Raw genomic sequence first — 22,670 nt, forward strand, 5'->3', positions numbered from 1 at the left:
GGGTCAGTGCGGTACTGTGTACTGAATTTGAGGATTTTGTATTGTTGATTTAAGCTTAGTTGCACGTTCAGGAAGTGCTTTTCAAAACTTGGTTTAGTTGCTATATCATGCTGTATTGAAAATTTGATTTTACTTTTTCTTTTAAAATATTATTATTAGAAGTAATTCTACTAATAAGAATTTTATTTATTAAATAGATAGAATCCAAGAAAAATAATTTTGTTTTCAATTTTGAAATCAGTTTTATGGTTGGATTAGCTAGATTGGCATCTCACAGCTTAAAGGTATGATGGTAGGGAAGAGGGAACTATTCGAAATTCTGAAGGAAGAAGTTTGCAACTTTTATGAGTGCTTCTATGCATGTGGGGCTTGATGAAGGATAGGTTGACAACTTATTAAGCGCTGTGGGTTATGGGCTAAGGATATGACTCATAGGTGAATTAGAGTTGGATTGATGTTAGAGGATGAGAAAAAACATGGATGGAAAGCAATATGAGACTTCAAATGCAAGATGGAAGGTTAAATGGAGGGGTGGGGGTAGAGTGGGGAACCAAGGGTTTGGGGTTAGGAGAAATAACATAACTTGATCAAGAAGCACATAAATTATATGAAACTTGAAATGCGGGTGATAGAGTAAAGCACTACGCCACAAGCTATCATTGTAAAATTGTTTCTCTCAGCAGACTCAAGGTTTGGCTGGACTGGGGATGGATTTCTAGGAGAAGCTCAGTTCTTGTAATGAAAGATAGCCTGACAACAAGAAAGTGGCCTCCTTTGAAAATGCTGGAACTATGTTTACAGTTTCTGATTGTACGCTTGATTAGATTCTACTGTTTGATTGCATAAAATACAAAAGAATTGACCTAATCTGTTTGTCTGTCATCCCCCCCCCCCCCTTGTTTTTTTTGTGGGTAGGGGTTTATAGCAGGATGCCAAGATATATGGTCTCTTCTTCCCCCTCCCCCCCTCTTAAAAGAAATGTCCTCTGTTGCCTACTTTTGTTCTGATAATTTCTTTTTACATCTTTACAGGTTGTAGATGAACGCATCCATACCCTGCGAGCAGGATGGCCATCTTCCCACAATTTTCCCTGGTGTCCGAGACCAAAGACATGCTTGTATATATATAAAGTCCTGCGGATCTTAATAATTCATGGAACTGCCAATACCAACCTGGTTGCATCGGAATATAGGTAACCAAGCTTCTTTTGTAATAATTCCTTTCCTTATTTATCTTGTTTCCACTGGACCCCTATCAATTTCTATGCACACAAATAATAGCGTGATTACCACAGTTTTGCTGTTTTGACGTAACTCTGGCACATGCCAACTGAGTTGGCACCCAAATTGTGTTTTGAAGTTATCTCCTGTTATCATGCAAGTTTTAGTGATGTGGCAAAAGCAGCCTTGTAAGCTGCTCTACTGCTTAATGGGGTTTTCTAAACACCAAGGGATTAGGGTTTAGAAAACCTCAGACAATCTAGAATCACAAGGATTAGGAACAAACCAGAAGTAGAGAAATATTAAAACAGAATAAAGATAGATCTGATTAGGCTAAAATTCTGATTGAGTGGTCCAATAAGCACGGTGAACAATCCAGCAAAGTTTGAAAGAATTCTGAAGGTTAGATTTTGAGATGTGGAAAAATCCTACTATTAGCCCCAAACTCAGACAGAAAATAGAAATCAGAAACCACAGTTAGTAACTACCAAATTAGTAACTCAGATTTAGAAACTCAGAAATCTAGAAAGTAGAGTTGAGAAGGATTTAGAAACTAGAACCAGTTTTCAGAAACCGATGGAAAATTAAGATTCCGAAACTGAAATAATTATGGAAAGCAAGCAGAATCAAATAAAAGAGAGAATAATAGCATGCATACGATAAGAGGAAAAGTTCCGATTTGACCTGTTTCAATTGGAGAAAAGGGAAGATAGATAAGAGAGGGTATCGATCAGGAATCCACCCGATTAACCTGCTGAATTCACAAGAGGAAGCATGAGATCCACAGATCAAAGTAGATGCCAAAGCCTTTCTTCATTCATAAATTTGTTGTTTGGGCTGTAGCCCCTCACATACTTATATAGAATAGTGCTAGATAGACTCGGACTCAAACAAGAAAAGAATAAACAAAATACCTATTGGAAACTTCCCAATCGCAGGCTGCTTTGGTAGTTTCCAAACACAACTATGACTTTGAGAAGGAAAATAACCATAAAGGAAATTGACTCAAATAAGGGAATTGATTCAATTAAGGACAGAACTTCTATAGATCTAATCCAACCTGACTAATAACAATTAATAGCAATTAACTAAAGAAAATAAATTCAAAACAGAACCTAAATGAACAGTAACCACTGGCTGTCATGTCATGCCTAAGGTTATGTTTGGATGCCAAGAAAAGAAAAAACATGATGAGACAAAAATTATGATGATGCAATAATTGATTTATCTGTCTATCTCTCTCCCCAGCAATGATTGATTTATTAAAATTTTTTCTTTTCTTGCATCCAAACATAGCCTAAGAGGCTGTACTGGTGGCTAACTGGCTGTCACACAAATTGTGACAGCTATTTTTTACAGCCGTTTTCTTCTCTTTCTTCTACTGACATGGCTGGAAATCTGCATCGCTTCTATATGATGTGGGTATGTGGATGACATTGACAAGGAAGTTGTACAGGTGGCTAATATGGTTTGGATGGTCTGTATCTGCCATGTCAGCCTCCTTGTGTCTGTAAGCCCGTCATTGCATGCTTTGATGCCTGTTGACGTTGAAAGTTGTAACAGAACTTCTGTGTCCAGTCACAGTCGTACCTTTTCTTTTAAAAAAAAAAAAAAATCAGTAAAAAAGGGATGGTGTAGCAGATTTAGACTATATGGGAACTTTTGGATTGGCCCTTTTTTTCAGTTTCCTTGTTGATGTCCCTGCCATCTGTTGAACTTTTCCCACCTAGTCCTGAAGTTTCATTGTTTTTTTATTCAAAGCTCCAAAAAAGAGGTGTTTATGTGCCCTGTGACAAAATGGTGCTGTTGGCTGAAATTTACGTTGAGTGGATAATTGGACGACATTTGGAGCCCTTTTGGCTGCCAACTAAGCTGCCCGATTGAAGGTTTCTTCGTCACCACATTCTTTTTGCTCGGTGAGTCACATGGCAAGCCATTCCATATACTTATTTGGGTTAATTTCTATCACTCCCCTATACTTGGCCTATAATTACTCAAACTCCCCTACTCAAAGCTTTTTTGATTCCCTTAGAAAAGCAAACTTCCACCTCTCTTTCTCCCCTGATACTTTCAAATCCCTAAATTACCTGTCTACCTTGTCACCTTTTTCCGGCTGCCCTTTGCTCTCTCTCTCTCTCATTTCAGCGATCCACCTTAAGGGTTTCGAAACCCGGGACTGCATAAATAAGGGGTGCTTTGCTCTCTCTCCCCTATCTCTCACTCTCTTTCTCCCCTCCCATAGCACCCCTTATTTATGCAGTCCCGGGTTTCGAAACCCTTAAGGTGGATCGCTGAAATGAGAGAGAGAGAGAGAGAGAGAGAGAGAGAGAGCACCCACAGCTTTTGGCAGCCAACAATATAAACTCAAATTTGATTCATTCCAATCCAAATCTATTTAACGATGGACTACATGCATTTATTTAAAGTTTGTAAACAAGAAACCAAACCTATACAAACTCTATAACTGAAGTTGAGTTTGAATCAAAATCCACCTCTATCCTACGACCATACTAACATGAATAAATAAAAGAAAAAAATTTAAGGATTTAAACGTATCAGGGGAGAAAGAGAGGTGGAAGTTTGCTTTAATGGGGGAATCAGAAAAGAAGTTGTGGGTAGGGGAGTTAGAGTAATTATAGGCGAAGTATAGGGGGGTGATAGAAATTGACCCTTATTTTGGGGATGGAATCACTATGTATTTCCTTATAGCTTGTGTTCTTCTGCCACATGAACTTAGTTTTTGTTCTGGTTGGATGGTACCTGGTCAATTAATACAGCTTATGTTCCACCTAACATTCATTTGATATAGTGGAGACTCCAAATCGCTCTGAATGAAAATATTTTTTTAGATATTAAAACAAATGAATATTTTACCGTTCTTTTGGTTTTTAGCAATGTATTGGCATATTAAGATATATTGAATTTTTAGATTTGAGAAAAACCTCAGCATTTGGAAGTTGAAAATTTCACCTACCGTCGAAAATCCAGTTTTTGTTCTTGGACTGAGGGGTTGACTTTTTATCCTTTTGGAATTTTATTTTTTAACTATTTTTATTGGACTCAAATAGGGGGGTATTTTCTTATTTATGAATAATATCTTAAGTAAATGGTTTTATAATGATATTTATCATAAATAAGTGCTAGAGCTGGGTTTGATACCAATAAAACCAGTGCAAGGCAGCTTGCACTAAAGGCCACAGTCGCCTTGACAACTATGGTGGAGAACCCCTTCTCTTCCCAAAAATATAAGGTTTTTGGATGGAAGGTTGTTCACTTGAAACAAAAAACTTGCAATTTGTGTCAGGGGCAGCACAAGGATTGGTGCATCCTCCTCCTGTGCCCAATGTGCTTGGTTGGTGGAGAAAAGGTCATCACCTATTTGGTCATTGTTGTTTTGTGATGGAAATTTGGAGCTATATCTTGAAGCTCTTCAATTTGAAGTGGATATATCCAGAGGTATTATTAAATCCACAAGATGATGAGAGTCCACTTTGTTTGAGTAAAAGGGAAAGCTCATGGTGAGACTCACTCTGGTTGCTGGATTTCGTACTGCTGGAAGAAAGGATAACATATTGACACTTGTGGTTGGCTACATCATTCCATATTTGGAGTTCATTGGTACAGGATGTCTCTAGACTAGTTATTGGCTGGCTTTCTTCTTGTTCTTTGGGCCTTGAGGGCAATCCCATATTATTAGAGAGGCCCTGTTCATACCGTCTTTGTTGATTGTCTCAATTAGTTGGTGAGCTAGATCAGCCTAGTCTCTTCTTGATGGAATATTAACTAATTTTAGCACAATGGGGGGAGAGAAGAGTGAGTTATGTCAAGTTAACTTACATTAGGAGCCAGCATTGAGGTCATGTCTCTTTGAATTGGTTGTGGAGGAGTTAGATAGGCTTATAGGGGAAGACATCCCATGGTCTATATGACGACTCTAGAGATAGAGTACATTGATAGTCAGAACTATATAGGTTGACTTATTGGTTTAAAATAAACTTGACTAAGACATATATATGGAATGTGCTTGTAGAAGGAAAGGAGTTGAAATGACTGAATACTTAGGCTTGATGACCAAGAGACACCCAAGAGCAGGGTGCACTGAAAGAGGGGGGGGGGATATTTTGAAAATTTCCAAGTATATATTATAATATTTTAAAGGACACTGTAGTTTAATATAGCCTGGCTCCTCCTGACTGTCTGGCCCCTGTGAAGAAAAATAGGACCCCCCTCCTTTTTAATTGCTAAACAGTGAAAGGAAGAACCCTTGATGGATTATTGCCACTCAAATAATAAGATTATCATAGGCGGGTGGGCCTTGGTGCAGCGGTTAGGTTGCTCCATTGTGACCATGAGGTCACGGGTTCGAGTCTAGAAACAGCCTCTCTGCGAAAGCAGGGGTAAGGCTGCGTACATTATGACCTTCCCCAGACCCCGCAGTGGTGGGAGCTCGTGCACTGGGTACGCCCTTTAAATAATAAGATTATCAAATCCAATCAAGATTAATAAATTCTGAACTCTGTATAGAAGCCAATTTTCAGACATTTTCTATTTGGGTTCAGTTTGGACTGCAAGAGCTGATGCTTCCGACTGATAGAGTAAGTAGAGTAATGTTAGAAGTAGTGGTATTTCACTTGCTTCATTTCGGTCTCCGACTAACCCTAGGCCTCTCAAGTCATTTCACAAAGTCGGACTAGAGTCAAGCTCAACAGGGTTGGGATAATGGCTTAGGTATGGATTGGACCTATACGGGTCTTGGCTTGTGCCACAAGCAGTGAGTTCCTTATTGGATCCACTTGCAATGGGGCTTTTTGTGCATAGGTTGTGGCTTTGTGGGGGTGATGCAGTTCAAAAGAAGAAGAAGGGTAGCAGCAAACTAGGCCAAAAAACTTGACCAAGATTGGACTAATGTGCTTAATTTTGATTGTAGGCAATATGGGCTATAGGCGGTTAAGTAGTTAGTTTTATTTTGTTAAAGTTCTAGAATAGTTTTTATTTTGAAGTAGACTAGAGTTTTAAGGGATTCTCCCTACCATTCATAGGGGTTCCAATATTTCTTATTTCCATGAAATTATAAATAAAGAGTAGGGGATCATACCCAAGGATTTAGTTCACGGTATTGGTACCGGTATCGGTCATCGTCGATACCGATATGGATCGGCGGCCTTATTGGGCCAGTTTTTTGCCCCCCAAGCCCCAAGATTCTGATACTTTTTTTTTTGACTATTTTTCTCTCCCTAGTTTTTGTTCCAGCGATCCAATATTGGGCTGGTATCGGTGTCAGGTCATCCTTAGTAAATCTATTCTATGTTCCTATTTTGAGTTTGACTTGCTATTTCCTAATAGGTACTAAATCTGGACTTGGAATTTCTCTGACTTTCTAACTTCTAAATCTGTTAGTTGCTATTTTGATAATTACTAATTTTTGCCACTTGCTTTCTAAATCAGGGGTGCTATTTGGGAAGTTGTTAACTTTTGGTTTAAATTTTGAGTCCCTAATCCCTACGATCCTGGATTACATGAGGTCTTCTAACCCTACTAATCCCTTAGGTGTGTAGAATAATCCATTTGGGTGTTGTAGCAAGTTCATACAACTAGTGGGTTTAAATCATGTGGGGATACCTGGCTGTCATGGGAATTACATGCTCCTCTTCGTGCTTCGTGCTTCAATTTCTATGATGAAATAGGAATTGAGACCTCAGCCTAAAATTGTGGAGTTAGATTTCTATTGAGCTGTGGGATTTATTGCTTAAATGGGATTCTAATCTGCGTGGTGGACTATTCATTATCACCAAATTCAGTTTAAATGCATATAGTTCCCAGCTTCTTGGGCTCTCATGATCCAAACAGATCAATTGCTGAAAATGTCGCGTCTTTGATAAGAAACTCGTCGTGAGGCTGTTCACCAGTTTATTTCTTTAATATATGTCACTCTTTGGTTGTGCAGAAAGTATGTGACTCAAATAAACTCTCACTGATCATTCATTCTACTGCAGGTAACGAAAATTTAACTGTGAAGCAGAAAGAATTGCAGATTTACAGGGTAGAATATGCAGTCTTCCCTCTTCCGCAATCTCATGCAAAGAACATTCCTAGTTTTGGGGAATTTTGTTATCCCTGCACCCTCACTTCTCTTTTTAATTTTTTCTATTCTTTTAAATATTTTCTTAAACTGTTTCAAAAAAAATTTTGTTTTCTTTCCAAATGAAATATAATTACAGTGTGTAGCCACATCGGAAGCATGGAGCGATCAATGAGCATAAAGGATCCAGTTTCTATTTCTAAGGTTTGTGTGGGTTTGGTTTGAGATATTTGGGATACAAAACAACTAGGTGATGGACACAGATCGGAATTTTTTTAGGAAAAAGAACGCTGCCTGGCCGCGTTTCCTTGTGCCCACACAAAATGGGGGGGGGGGGGGAATGACCGCCGTGCCCCTCCTGTTGGATCCCCCTGTGCCCCACCTCATTGGCTCCCGAGCTGGTCAAGGGGCCATGTGACCGGGCAGCAAATTCTTCCTCTGTTTTATTTTTTCAGTAAATAAAGATGAGATGTTGGATATATCTGTGTGAGCTTGGTTTGATTTAAGCTGTAGGGCTATAACCTGGTTATTATCAACTCGATGCGCTCATTTTATCGGTCTTTTGCACCGTGATCTTGATTAGAATCGGTTAGATCACTTAATCTTTTTGATTAGGAGGTTTGTGGTACTAATAAACCAATGTTATAACACCCCCCCCCCCAATAGGTCAAATATATGGACATATAAATGGCTTCTACCGATTCCGATCCTTTGATTTGGATCAGAATTAGCCCAGAATGGACAGGAACTATAGAAATTAGATTTGGGAAAAGTAAAGATTTCCCAAAATCAGTGATTGTTTGCAGGTTTTTATCAATAAATTTGTTGACTAAAATAGGGAAACAACAACAAATCAGTTGGCACCTTTTCTTATCGTGCAGTTGGGTTAAGCATCTCTTTCCTTCGATGGAATAGTTATGCATCTCTTTTCTACTTAACAAAAGATTGATGCTCAAATAAATTTTTTTTTTTCTGTTTTTATTATAACTTGTTACTTTATTTGATGTCATCGGAACATAGTGATTCATGGAGTTGTTACGATTGACCCACTCTGGGTCATTCACAGTGTTTCCATATGGTTGACGGACTTGAGAGTTTCTCCTCCTACTCAAACTTGTTTAAATAATATTGATCTTATTTATGTAGATCCCAAACTTCCTGTTTTTTGTGTTTAAAAAATTACCAACTTTGAATTTTCCTGTTTTGGTTTGCATAAGATGCTCTAACCCAGTCCTAGACAGAGTGGGGTGGACCTATTCCATTTTGTTAGAAGGACAAATTATTTTGACTGCTGAAGGTTTTTTGACTACAAGCATGGGTAAAGAGGCTGAAATCTCAGTCTATGAAAAGGATTGGAAAAGGCAAAATATCTCAATTAGGAGATCGGGAAAATCTGGTGCACCAACAAGGACGTTATTCAAATCCTACCCAACCTCACAATTCCATGGTCAAAAAACTTAGTAGGACACCTTTTGAGTATCTCTAATATGTTAAAGCATACTCCTATATATGTAACTCAATCTGCTATGGTTTTGGAGTTATGTTTCTTTTTCTCTAACGTTGCCCGTATGCATAGGCACTCTTTTGTTTATAAAAAACTTTGTCTATCTTAAACCTTAATTTTATCTCCTATTATAAAAAAAATATATATCGATCTTATCCCAACTAAATGGGGTCAGTTACATGGATCCTTGCCCTCCAATCAGCTCTATTTGATGTCATACTTGATACAAGGCCTAAACTACGCATGTCTTTCCTCACCATTTCTTCTAAAGTCATTTTAGGTTTGCTTGTAGCTCTTTTAGTTCCTTCAATCTGAATCAAATCACTCCTCCGTACTGGAGCATCCAAAGGCCTCTGCTGAAAATGACTATGCCTTTCTATGTATTTGTCTTCGGTTTCAGCAGCTTCCCCTCACTCCATAGCATGGAATCGATCTCCATTTGGTTTTGTTAAGCTCAACTGTGATGTCGCATTCCCAGTGAATTCACAGATTGGAGGTCTTGTCATTATTTTTCGAGATTACTAGGGTAATCAACTGTTCGCCTCTTCAGAATGTTCTCACTGCTGTTCAAGTTCCATTGGAGAGGCAATGACTGAGAGCTGGGGTGATTCAAGCTTCTAGCCTTGGCTTCTTGCACATACAAGTCGAATCGGACAGCTTGGAGATAATCTCCCTTTGTTGACCTTTAGCTACCCCACCTACTATCCAACTAGCTCCTATCATTAAACAACTTTTTTTTTTTTTGATGAAAGTGTAATCATACAAACCATCATTAAACAACTTGGTTAGTAAAGATAAATCACAAATTCCTAAACTCTTCTACACTTCTATTGGGAACTCATCTAAACTTTATACCTTGCCTACTTTTATCCTCCTTAAAGTTTCTTTTACTTCAGACACCTCAATGAGGCAGTAACCACGAGCTTCACGGGGTGCTACCCCTTCACCATGATACAGACTCCAAGTTCTTATGGCAGAGCACGGGGAGATTTATTATCAATATGATGATGAGAATGGAAACCAGAAGCATGACCGGAGTGTTCGTTGTCCGATTAATACTTACATCAGTAACAATAACGTAAGCATGAGACTTTTTGGTAGTACCAGTGAACTAGATGGCAGCCCCCCTTGCAACTATGATAGAAAACTGTTTGCTTGTTGCCAAACCAAAGCGTTACATTTCTTTTGGATCAAAGTAGGGCGAACAAGAGTGTTTCTTATAGATAAGACAAAAAAAAAAAGGCCTTTTTAAGAAGAAAAAAAAATAAAAATAAAGTAGGTCAAGACTGTTGTATTATTGTCGGTTGGGGGAAGCTACTGCTTCTACGACAGCTCTGCTTCCTTGTCTTGCTTTTGACAAAGCTTCTACTTTGCTTGCTTCTCTCGTGTATGCTTGTGTGGAGGCTTAGAGTCCTTTTCGCTAGGTCCAAAAGCTTCCATCAAAGTGAAAGATCTGATCCAACTGAAACCCGCATATTGAGCGCAACCCTAATCTTTCGTATATATTCACGACATGTGGTGTCTTAATGGGTAATGCAGTATTCCGGAACACTATTACTCGAAGTATCTTCATTTAGTAGGTTGCAGAATTACCTTTCCATTTCTTCTTAATGTCCTCATCTCTTATTAGTATTTTACTATCTTCACTTTTAATAAATTTAACATGGTTGAGATCTCTTCGCTTCTTTTCCTTCGCTGTAGATATTTAATAGATAACTTTTTTCATATCCGTTGTGCATAGATTGTTAAATAGTTCTTTATATTTTTTGCCTTTGCTTTTCACACAATCTTTCTAGCTTTATTTTTGGCAAATTTATTTCTTTATAGATTATCTACATTTTTAATCCTTTGCAATGTTTTTCAAAACTAGCTTTTTTAGTCTTAATGTGCATGAATATCATCATCTCACCATCAAGTCTTTCTAGAGGAATGACGTTTCCTTTAGATTCACCTAAAACATCTTTAGCAACCTTCTTACTAATGTAATTGTGCATCCCTCAAAATCTAACGTTCTTTATTTGATCACTTCATCAGTAAATGTTTTCAAAGTATCTCTTTTTAAGCTCCACACCTTATCTTAGGGCAAATAAGTTCATTTTTTCTTACGATTGTGTATAGTGAAGCACATATCCATGATTATCCCTCCCAATCTCCCACCTGGCCCCATTTAAAAAAAGTTTTGATCACCTTCTTGTTATCGGAAAACTTTTGTTACCATTTTTCATTTATGAATCTTACATTTTTTTTGATAATGGAATTTTATTAACGCTGGAACAATGTTCCAGACGAGTCAGAGAACAACTGAAGAAGAATACAATCAGGGGGTGGGGAGTGATGCCAAAAGGAAGAAGTTTGAGAGAACGATCCAAGTGAAGCGAGCTAATCAGCCACTGAATTGGCCTCGCGAAGGGCAAGAACAAATATAGCTTGACCAAAATGTGATGCCAGAATTCTACAGTCCCGTATTATCGCAGCGATCCTCCAAGGACAATCCGAGGAAGGATCAGAAAGAGAGTTGACCACACGAAGATTATCACTTTCAATGATGAAATGCGAAATGCCCTGCGAGACAACCATACGAAGTGCTTCACGGACAGCCAGAGCTTCTGCCACAAGGGCGTAATTCCAGCCAATCCCTATTGAGAAGCCGCAAAGAAAGGTAGCGTTAGGGGACCTGCAAACACCTCCCAGCCCAGCCAATCCTGGATTGCCCCGACAGGCACCATCGACGTTGAATTTCATGAAGGGGGAGATCGGTGGGATCCAACGAACAAGCCTGACTGCTTGTTGGTTAGGCGGCAAGTAATTTTGAAGATGTTCTCGTGAAGAAGCAATCGCCTTGAGAGTAACAGTGGCCGGATTGAAAGGAGTGCCCCTGAAAATTAAGTCCCAATAGGCCGTCCAGATGTGCCATAATAGGCCGCAAAAGAGTGAGACTTTTATCCAATTATCCTTGTTAAGCTGGAAAGGGATCTGCAACATTGCTTGGATTCCACTGAAAACATCTGGAGCCATAAACAAATGTGAAAGCCCAGTTTGGTGCTAGATGCCTTCCACACAAATACAATTCACCAAAAGGTGAGAATGCGATTGCATATGCTGCTGGCAAATATGACAATAAGGATTCATATTAAAACCTCTTGAATTGAAATAATCCGGAAGAGGCAAGCGATTGTGTAGAGTTTTCCATATTAAAAATTGCACATTTGGAGCACTTGGAAGGTGCCAAATCTTCAACCATTTCTTATCCATAGTTTGCGAGTCAAACCTGATAGCAATATTGTAGGCAGAGGAAACTGAAAACTTGCCTGTTGAAGTGCCTTGCCACACTACGCGATCAAGTACAGGAAAGGTAGGAAGTGGAATGGATAAAATTTGAAAGGCGATATTAGGGGGCCACCAATGAAAGACCCTTTCCGGAATCCATGCTTGAATGGTAGGATCAATGAACCAATCAACAGTAGAGGGAACAGATGAAGGAAGAGGAAAAGGATCCGATGAGGGTGGCTGTGATGGAATCCAATGATCTAGCCAGGGATTAATACTTCTACCATTGCCCACCTGATGAAAAATACCAAGACAAAGCAGATCTCGAGATGAGCAGACCGATTTCCATCCCCAAGATGCAGTTGTGGGGCACTTAGCTTGAAAAAACAAAGTGTTGGGAAAATACTTTTCCTTCATAAGTCTAGCCCATAATGAAGTAGGGGGTAGCAGGAGTTCCCAACCTTTTTTGGCTAGAAGAGCAGAGTTCATGGGAGCCGATAGCTTGATGTTTGACCCACCACATCGCTTAGGTTGGCAGATGGTGTTCCAGGAAATAGTAGGAACCACAGAGGAGCTTCCTTGAGACCCGAAGAATTGACGACCAGCCTTGTCCAGATCTTTATGTACTGCCAAAGGAAGCTTAAAGCAGGACATAGCATAAAGAGGCATCGATGAAAGAGTGGATTGGATCAGGATTGTCTTACCCGCCGGACTGAGATATTGGGTTTTCCAAAGCTTCAATTTATTCGACACTCTGGTTAGCAGGCTTGAACAATGAAGTTTAGAAAGTTTGCCGTTGATAAAAGGAATACCCAGATACCTATCAAGGGCATTAGTGGGAATAATCTGAAAGCACTCCCTGAGCTGACGCTTTGTGGTAGAGCTGACATTCGAGCTGAACTGAGCAATGGATTTATTAAGATTGATGATTTGCCCAGAAGCTTTATAGTATGATTCCAATACCTCACTAAGTGCTCGAGCTTCCGACATGGATGCTTCTCCGAAAAAGATAAGATCATCTGCAAAGGCCATATGAGACAACCGTGCTCCTCCTCTCTTGATTTGAATCCCCTTAATTTTCCTCTCAGATTGGGAGATTGCTAAATGGGATGATAGAACTTCAGCACACAACACAAACAAATACGAGGAGAGAAGGTTACCTTGCCGAAGCCCTCTGCTAGGTTTCAAATATGGAAGGGGTGCGCCATTAAGAAGAATACCCAATTGTGTATTTTCAACACAAAACATGATGCATTGAATCCAAGTCAGGTCAAACCCAAAATTAACCAGAGTACTTCTCTGAAAACTCCACTGCACTCGATCATAAGCCTTATTCATATCGATCTTAAGCGAGAAAAGGCCATTGTTGCCCCTCCTAGTCTTCTTTATCTTATGTAAAAGTTTGTGGCAAATAAGCATGTTGTCTTGAATGTGCCTACCCCTGACGAAGCCATTCTGACTGAAGGAAATGATCTTGTGAAGAATAGGTCGCAGATGCTTGACGATAATTCGAGAAATGACTTTGTAAATAAAGTTACAAAGGCTTATTGGCCTGAACTCTGTGACTGAGGAGGGGTGATCCACCTTTGGAATCTATAGACACTGATTTTTGTCACCCCCCTAATTGGCAATGATGACAACGGGACATGGATGATGGACGATGCACACTCCCTCCTTCTAGACCCAAGATACTTGACCCATAAGACCAAGAACCATGCTGATCACAAAATGCCCCATTTTAGGCCCAACAAAAAGGAAAAATGGCACTGCGCCCCCACGGCGCCGTGGGTGCCTTCCCACCGCACCGTGGGGACGTGTACCGGATTTCCACGGTGCCATGAGGGGGTGTGACATCAGTCTGCTGACGTCACCCACGGCGCCGTGGACATCTCCACGAAGCCGTGGAGGACTTATCTGGCCAGGAGAGAGAGGGGGTCCCTCCCTATAAATAGGAGGGTCCTCTCCCACATTTCCCGAGGAATTTTAGGTAGAGAGACCCTCCCCAAGTGATTCCTAGCCTCTTTTCCTCCTTTTTTCATCCTCATTTTTCCTCCTTCTCTCCTGAGAATGTGAGTGCTTGAAGTTTTCTTGTGGCGGACAGATCCTTCGATTGTCCCTCTGAGTATAGAGCGCTTTTGCTCCTTGACGTTGTTATCCCCTCTGTGCACGGATAACCATCAAAATTCCTTTATTATAGACATTATTCTGTCTGTTTACCCCTCTCCAAATCACTTGAAAGAGCTGTTACTCTGCCGAGAAAGAATCGGCGTCAGTCCATTCGTCTACCTCCCCTAAACCAGGGAAATACCACCATACAGGTATAATTACTGCATTTTTGTTGATTCAATATAGTCCTTTCATATTTCATCGTTTTAGTCCGTATTTTTCATATATGTAATATAGTTTATTATGTTTTAGTTCAATTCATAGCATCTAAATGTAGTTCATAATATCCCCCATCCCCGTAATAAAAGAGAGAGAACATTTGTCCTTATGTAGCATCTAACACAGAGACACCGGTTTTGGCCGGGCGAGGTGGGTGCCTAACACCTTCCCACACTCGTAACCTGACCCCTTACCCGAACCTTTGGTCGGATCATATGGAGTCACGTAGCCCGATTCCGCTCACAACGGGTAGGGCTACACTTAATGGGTCCTAGGCCCTAACCCTAGGTGACGACTTCACATTATATTAGCATATTTTAATGCATGATCCCAATCCCCTATTTATCAATATTATACATTGACAATATTATCCATATCTATATACACACGCACATACATCTCCCAAAATCCTATGTCGCCATATACCATAAGGGCTGAGGAACCCTCGTCTCGAAGACCACGGTACTTACAAAATCAGAGCAATATATGTATGATTAAGAGTTAATGTGAATGCCCCTGTGGAGAAGAACTAAATAATAGAGGTGGAAATCTCCTTTCCGATGCTCGGCTAAGAATTTTGAAAAAACATTCCAGAGAATCCGTCCGGACCAGGTGCTTTATGTGAAGGCATTCTCTTAATGGTGTTAAAGATTTCCTCCTCGATAACTGGTGCCATAAGCCGCTGATTATCAGCCTGAGTAATTCGGCCTCTGAAGGGAGCAAAGTAAGAATTATCAAAAGCTGGATTAGAGGTGGTGAATCTTACTTGTATTGCCTTTCGACGCACTGGACCCTCTTGGCTCTCCCTCTATTAGGGTTTTAGTAATCGATATCGATCAACACCAATATCGATACCTAACCGATACTAGATTTGTGATACGGTATAGAGGATAAGATGGTCAAAATTCATGATGGTATAAGCATTTTTTAAGGGCAAAAACGTCTGATACGATGATATTTTGTTACTAACTGATACTTATCGATATTGATTTTGGAATAGATAGATCGATACCCGATCCGATACAAGTAAACCTATGCTCTAAATTTCCTGCACGGTTGGACAAGTGCAGGAGAACCGCGAATTAGGGCGTCCATTTTTTTCACGTGTTCTGCCTCTACTTATAACGCTCACACTCCGCTTACCTGTAGGTACTGCTGTTCTTTTAAAGTTAAAAACTTTCCGGTTTTTTGGCTTCGTCTTGTTAGGAAAACGAAAAAACCCTAGAGTCTTCTGTGTTCAACTTGGGTCTTCTAGTTCACTCAATCAAGGAAAATGGTATCTTCTCATTCTCAGTTCTTCTATTTCTTTATACTAATTTGATTTCCTATTTTCTATGAAATTATTTGATGTCGTTCTGATTCGATTTGTTATTATGGAAGACTGGAGAAGCAGTAAATCCGAAGGCATACCCACTGGCCGATGCTCAGCTAACCATAACCATACTGGATCTCATTCAGCAAGCCGCCAACTATAAGCAGCTCAAAAAGGGTGCTAATGAAGGTTTTTTGATATCTCAACTTCACCCAAATACTTTCTTACATTTTCGTCCATGACATGCAACTGTTTTTAATCTTCTGCCCTGTCTCTTTTTTTTTTTTTTTTGTTTTGTTTATCATCACCTCGAAACTTCAGCAACTAAGACTCTAAATAGGGGTATTTCGGAGTTTATTGTCATGGCAGCTGACACGGAACCTCTAGAGATCCTTCTCCATCTTCCCCTGCTTGCTGAGGACAAGGTAATGCGCATTTTATTTTATTTTTCAATTTTATTGGGTTATACTATATATTTACTTCAATTATCCAACTTTTTTTGTAATTGTTTGTTTTCACTGAATGATTGGTTTTGTTCATATTGTTATTATGCTGAGGTGTTAGAACTTGTAATCAGTAGAATGCAAGCTAGAGTGATATTCAACAACATTTTACATATATCAATATCTAAAGTATCACGGAATTGGTTTTGGAGGCAGATATCATTCTATTTGATGATTCTTCAGGGGAACAATAATGAGGAAAGTTAGGGTGCATTTGGGATGCATTCTAGGTCGATTTCGCACTCTGATATGATAATTTGTTTTTATCATCTCAGACTGTGAAATCGAGTTAGAATGCACATCAGAACACAGCCTTAGTGTAGGAATCAAATACCTTTCTCCATCAATCTTGGATTTCATCTGGTTCAAGGTGGTTCAATTTATTATGTGTTTCTTTTGGGTAAATTTTTTATGGAAATGCCCTTCTCCCTCTGTATAGAATTGCAGAGGGCTCATTCTGTTTATGGATTTTACATCTAAAGGTGTTTTGATTCTTTCCTTTATCGAGGTTTGTGGACTGTTTACAGGTTACCAATTTGGAGCCCTCTAGGATAGATGAATTTTATGACCATGTGATTCTCTTTCCTGTTCTGATTACTCTAGCATTGATTCTTTAGTACTTCATTGAGAAAGGTCCCTCATCTAGATTACTGCCAACTCTGCACTCTCATTCTGAACTATCATAGGTCAATTTAGATTTAGGAATAAGTATAACATCTTGAGGTGTTACAAGTCATTTAGGGTTTGGATATAACCTTAAAACAAGCGGGATGCATCTCTGTTTTTCTTTGTGCAAGTTCTTTTCTTTTGTACCGCCCTCTGTTTCTTGTCAATTAAACAAGAGGAAAATGATGGAAGTGGTGGACCATTTCCTTTCTTAAATCCTTTTCCTACCTTCCATTATTGATCTAAACAGAGACTTGTGGGATTCATTCACTTCCTCTCGGAGTATGTGGGAAACACTGTATGGAAATGAGGTATTTTATTATGTGGTTCAGATTATTTAACTATACTAAGTTTTATTGTCAAGTTTCTTGGAAGTATATTTAGATGCTAACAGTGGTTGCTAATGGGTTGGAACTTGGAAGTAATTGAGAGGGATTTCCTTTGAAGTTCATTGGTGAGTGAGGAGTTTGCGTTTGACTCGGAGCATGATTATATAATAAGGAAGTTTGGTAACTCAACATCATGAGGCATAGACAGATGGGACTATGGGAGTTCTCTGGGAATATAGAGAGATATGGTTTGGATGATGGTGGCTTTGAGTGGAAGTTGTTCTTTATAAGTTTTACAGTTGAACTTATTGTTGATATTATTTATCAAAAAAAAAATTTACAGTTGATATTGCAGGTTAGTATGCATATCCTGTCAGGTAGGTAATGGCAAAGGTCTAGGATATGTCTTTGTAATTTTTGCTCTAGGATTAATTGTGAATCATGGAGAGGAGATAATTCTGAAGAATGATGTTAGTGTTTGAAAGACAAATAGTCAATTCACTACTAGGAGCATTTGACCTCTGTTACTGTTACATTACCTAAAGGCTTTAATTAAGAGCTGTATCCATGTCTATCAGATACTGTACTTCTAAGTACAAACTCGGATACCTGAGTCCTATTCCTGCCATTCTGTGTAACATAGCTTTGCGGTGCCCCAGTCAACTAGTTAGAGCAGGATATAACATTATCTGTGAAGTTCTGCTATTGTGAACCCCATACTTCTGGAGTAATGACAGGGATAATAATAATCTTTCCTGAGTTCCAGATGCAAAATTCTTGTCGGATGGGTTTCTGTTGTTACCCCAAAGTTCTCTCACATGTCGCCATCATTCACGAAGGCCTTCTACCAAGCCAGCCATCTTTGTAAAGATGATATACTGTGGGGGATATGAGAGGTCTAGCAAGCAATGATATCATCTATGGTCACATCTGGATATAAATATTAACTAATGATCTGAAATGCTTCCAAGACACCTGGGCAGGTCATTATGCAGAGGATCAACCAACCACAAGGTGTCAATCTGTCATCATCAATTTCGAAAAGGCTATATGTGACCCTGAGAGATGATTTATCATTGTTAGTGACCCCCTCCCCCACGACCCCCCATGATGGACAAACTCAGCAAGGAGGCCAAGAATATGGGCCACCCACTGTGCATATGGTTCATACCCATCAGTTTCACATAAAGTTTCCCATGGAGCTGATTATCCCATACAAAGAACCCACCGTGGGTACACCTAGCCTTGAGACCAGAGGATGGGTCACTGAGTCAAGCATGACCAACTGACCAACCTTTGTTTCTTTAATAGTTCATGCTAGTGGTCTATAAAACAACCTTTGGTGAGAGAATAGGCAGAACTGAATACCATCAAGTGCAGTCTTCTGTAGTTGTTGACACCCTATCATATCACTTATTTTTTGTACTGCTAACACATATGATCATTCTTTTCTAGCTTCCTTAAATTCTTTTTTCGATCTATTTGTTAACAATAATATTTCACTGGTTCCAAAAGTTGTTCGTTTGACCTTTAAAATGTAGCCTTTGCTCAGCATAATTGTTATGAATGGAGCTATTATTGATGTTGAAAACCAATGATTTAAACTTTGATTATGCAGAATGTTCCATATGTGTTTGTCCCTTCTAAGCAAGCCCTTGGTCGAGCATGTGGAGTCACAAGGCCTGTCATTTCTTGTTCTGTGACGAGCAACGAGGGAAGCCAGTTAAAATCCCAAATAGAGCAACTGAAGGTACCATTCCATCCAATATTGTTATAATATGGAATTTGTTTATTTGTTAGTTCATTATTCTAATTGATTCTTGACTCAAATTGATGCTTATGGACACAGGGTGCTATTGAGAAACTCCTGATCTGAAATTTTGCTTTAAACTTCAGTGTGATGGGCCTCTAGGATCAGTAATTTAGATATTCCAGAGGCTTTGACTGATGAAGTTGTGCCATTGGAAAGGTCCTTTTTCTACTTGAAGGCATTTTCTATGTTGTCATATGAGTGTAAGCATCTGATTTCTCGAGTACTGTCATAGATGTGGATGTCTATTGAATTTCAAGATTACCTTTTTCATTTCGAGGTATGTTGGATTTTTATGTAGGAGTAAGCATCATGGTAGTGGAAACCATATTTTGTGGGTCAAACTTATGTTTAAATATTTGTAAGCAAGGCAACATAGCTCCCGTTTAGTTGTTGGATTTGGATAAAGTTCATCTGGGTGCTCCATGTATTCAAGGTTGGGTTATAAAACCTGGAATTGAGTCCAGCTGATCGATCTGGACCGGGGTCGGGATTGGCCTAAATTGGCCATGAATTGTCCTGAATTGGTCATGTTCTTTTTGGCTTTTTTTTTTTAATTATAAATGACCCACTTTCCGGAGTCGTCACCTACCTTGCACCTATCAGTCTCCCTCCTCATCCCCCTCCCCCTCCCCAACAACCCCCTGCTTTCCCGCCCCTCCCTCTGCTGCAACATCCCCCCCCCCCCTCCATCTACCTCACTCCCTCTGCTGCAACTCCTCCCACCATTGCTTTCCCTCCCCGTGTCTGTCCCCTTCCCCCTTTCCAATACCGTTGCAGCATCCCCTTGCTTTCCCTCTCCCTCCCTTTGCATCCCTGCCCCTCCACTCCAATTGACACATTGCAGTCTAACTTTGGCAGCTCTCTCCCTCGCTCTATGACAGCTTGACACTAGCCCCTTTGAACCTCTGCAAGTCCCTCCGCCACCGCCTTCAAGAGCAATATTGCTACCATAGCTCGACACTGCCTCTGAAAGCATTGCTACTCTCTGGCCCTCGCCCTATCATCGTTTGTCCATCATGCAATTGTTGATGCTAGCAATTGTTCACCTTGCAAATGTTGGAATCTATTGGATTGGGCAATTTGTATCGGTCAAATTGGCTACTCCACACAAGCCCGTTCTGTATCAGTGAGAATCGGGATCTGCCCGATTCCAATTATAGAAACACTTGGGAGAGGGGAATAAGTTATCTGGGTGGCTGTACCTAGAAAGGGTTTTCTATATGGCCCAAAATTTTGCAACATGGCAGTATGGATGACGCCCAATTTTTATGGGCGACCCAGGTCTCTGCAGGCACGTCAAGTTTTAGTCCAGACAGGCATGGGTGAAATAATGTGATCCCATTCAGAGCCCATCTAGGCACGCCGTTAGATTAAAAGCTTCCCTTTTGTGTTTTTTGTTTTTAACGGAAAAAAAACTACTAGAAAACAACAAGAGACAACCACAAGAAGAACCGGTAGAAAGCACACACTGTCCACCTATGAGCATACCTATCTAATATAGGATTGGGATCCTTTCCAATGAAGAGATTGACCAATGAGTGCTCAATGAGGCATGCAATGGGGCCGGGGTGTCGGGATCAAGTTCTACAGCATCATGTAGACATGAATCATTTTCCGATTAATTGGGACTGTTTATTTTAATAATTGCCCCTACCATTTGTGTGTTTTAGTATGTCACAAGTTGGGAAGGATTAAAATATCTAAAATCCTTTGACAGTAGGTACTCACACCTCCTACTAGTCAAATTTCCATTTGAAAAAAGTAGGGAAGGTGCACCATTAGGGAGTGGTTTTGGAAAATGAAATTCCACAATCAGTAACAGTGGGTAGGTGTTTAGATCTGTCCCACCGTAAAACAGGTGGGGCTTAAATTATATGGACAAATAGATCCAAGTTACCCTGCTCTCATTTCAAGTTATAGTTCAATTAGAATTGGTTATGTGACAAAACAAAACATAGAAAAATTTTAGACTATCCAAAGAATACAAAGGACCATGAAGGTGAAATACCACCACATAATGGTATATACCCGCAACCTCTACACATGACTTATTCCCCCGCCCCTCCCCTCCCCTCCAAAAAAAGTTTACATAGGACATGTTGTGGTTGAGGACCAGGGTTTTAAGAATCGGGAATCAGATCGGTGGATTGGTCGATTGGCGTCGAAATCACCCATGATCGATCCTGATTCTAACCGATTCAACACGGTTGATTCACACCCAGAAACCCTAGAAATTCTCTCTTTTTTAGATTTGAAGACTGATTCTGGCCAATTCTAATCCATTTCGGATTAAAATTCGATGCCAATTCCGTCTCAAATTCTGCGTTTTAAAACCCTGCCGAAGACATAACACCATGCCTTCCAGGCTGGTTCCTATACAATTAGGGTTTGAAGTCTCATTTCTATTGCTTTGTAAGCATGGTTTTAAAACTCAGAACAAAATTGATTGAATCAGCGAATTCGAAAGGAATTGATTGGGGCTGATTCTGGCGTAATTCTAATCAAAATCAATGGAGACTACTCTCATACCTGATTCCGAATTTGTAAGCCTTATTTATGAGTGGTAATTCCCTAGACATATCATGTGGCTTAATGGAAGCATACAAAACCCTTTTTCCATTTGTTAGGAACTTTGCTCGGTTCAATGATTCATTCTGGTCATGTGATATGTTTCTCTCTGTTGTTGATGCGGAGGATCATATGTTAACGAGTTATTTATTTTCTCATTTATCTACATGTCCAAGTGGACGTGCCGGAGTGGTTATCGGGCATGACTAGAAATCATGTGGGCTCTGCCCGCGCAGGTTCGAATCCTGCCGTTCACGTTTTTGTTGTATTTAAATTTAAATTTCTTTGAAATTATATATATGTATGACAGCAGACTTAACTTAGGTTGAATTCTTTGTCCACTAGTTTCTTACTTTATTTCTTTCCATACCTTTTCGCCCTGCTATCTAGAACAGAAGTGGGAGACAGACAATGTTGGTCTCCTATTATTTGGATCCTCTAATTCTTCTTTCTCATGTCACAAGACCCCACAGGAGGATCATTATCCTCTTCGGCTAGCTCCTTGATTGGTACAGTTGTTTGGTTTCTCTCATAGGGGATCGAAAATGACTATCTAATCTTCTGCCCGAACACACTGTCTGAGTGAGATTAAGTCGTCATTTCCGTCTCCCTATGAGAGGAACTGGACAATCGTACTAGGTAGGGAACCGGCCAGAAAAAAAATAGGATCCATCTCCATCAAAGCTTTTGTACTCTCTTAGCACCCAAGTTTTTATTGACGCTGGTTTTTTTATTGGGTCATATACTGTTTATAGATCATAATTTTGGTTTACAATTAAACAAAACCCTAGAATTTTTGTTTGTTATCTTCAATATTAATTTTTTTTTTCTTTTTTTCTTGTCACATTGAAGCAACCATAGCTAGCTACAGTCCCTCCTCACTCAGAACTCAGAGAAGGAGAAGAAGGAAGATATTAAAAAATGGCAAGAGAACGGTAACTGGTCGTGTAGCTCCTACACCAGCACGCACGATAGCCAATGAAAGTGCACAAAGGTATTGGATTGAATTCAATTTTCGATTTCA

The 22,670-nt window shown here is 39.7% G+C and overlaps 1 protein-coding gene and 1 non-coding gene across 2 annotated transcripts; both read left to right on the top strand.

The window, feature by feature from the left end:
* The first annotated feature begins 15,597 nt into the window (after positions 1-15,597).
* On the top strand, positions 15,598-19,350 carry LOC122649565 (NHP2-like protein 1). The gene is made up of 5 exons (XM_043842763.1): positions 15,598-15,731; positions 15,836-15,956; positions 16,089-16,192; positions 18,884-19,015; positions 19,115-19,350. Exons 1-5 carry the CDS (start codon positions 15,729-15,731, stop codon positions 19,139-19,141), a joined length of 387 nt encoding a protein of 128 aa, XP_043698698.1. The 5' UTR covers positions 15,598-15,728; the 3' UTR covers positions 19,142-19,350.
* A 2,471-nt stretch (positions 19,351-21,821) lies between these two features.
* Positions 21,822-21,903, top strand: TRNAS-AGA. Its single transcript has one exon. It is a non-coding gene; the product is annotated as a tRNA-Ser (tRNA).
* The last annotated feature ends 767 nt before the right edge of the window (positions 21,904-22,670 follow it).

Source organism: Telopea speciosissima, chromosome 2 (genome assembly GCF_018873765.1).
Source record: "Telopea speciosissima isolate NSW1024214 ecotype Mountain lineage chromosome 2, Tspe_v1, whole genome shotgun sequence".
NCBI lineage: Eukaryota > Viridiplantae > Streptophyta > Magnoliopsida > Proteales > Proteaceae > Telopea > Telopea speciosissima.

Bases quoted from the DNA above. Each gene is read 5' to 3' on its own strand.
- LOC122649565 (XM_043842763.1), top strand. The intron at 15,957-16,088 runs GTTTTTTGATAT...TCGAAACTTCAG, and splicing joins CAAAAAGGGTGCTAATGAAG to CAACTAAGACTCTAAATAGG. The intron at 19,016-19,114 runs GTACCATTCCAT...TTATGGACACAG, and splicing joins CCCAAATAGAGCAACTGAAG to GGTGCTATTGAGAAACTCCT.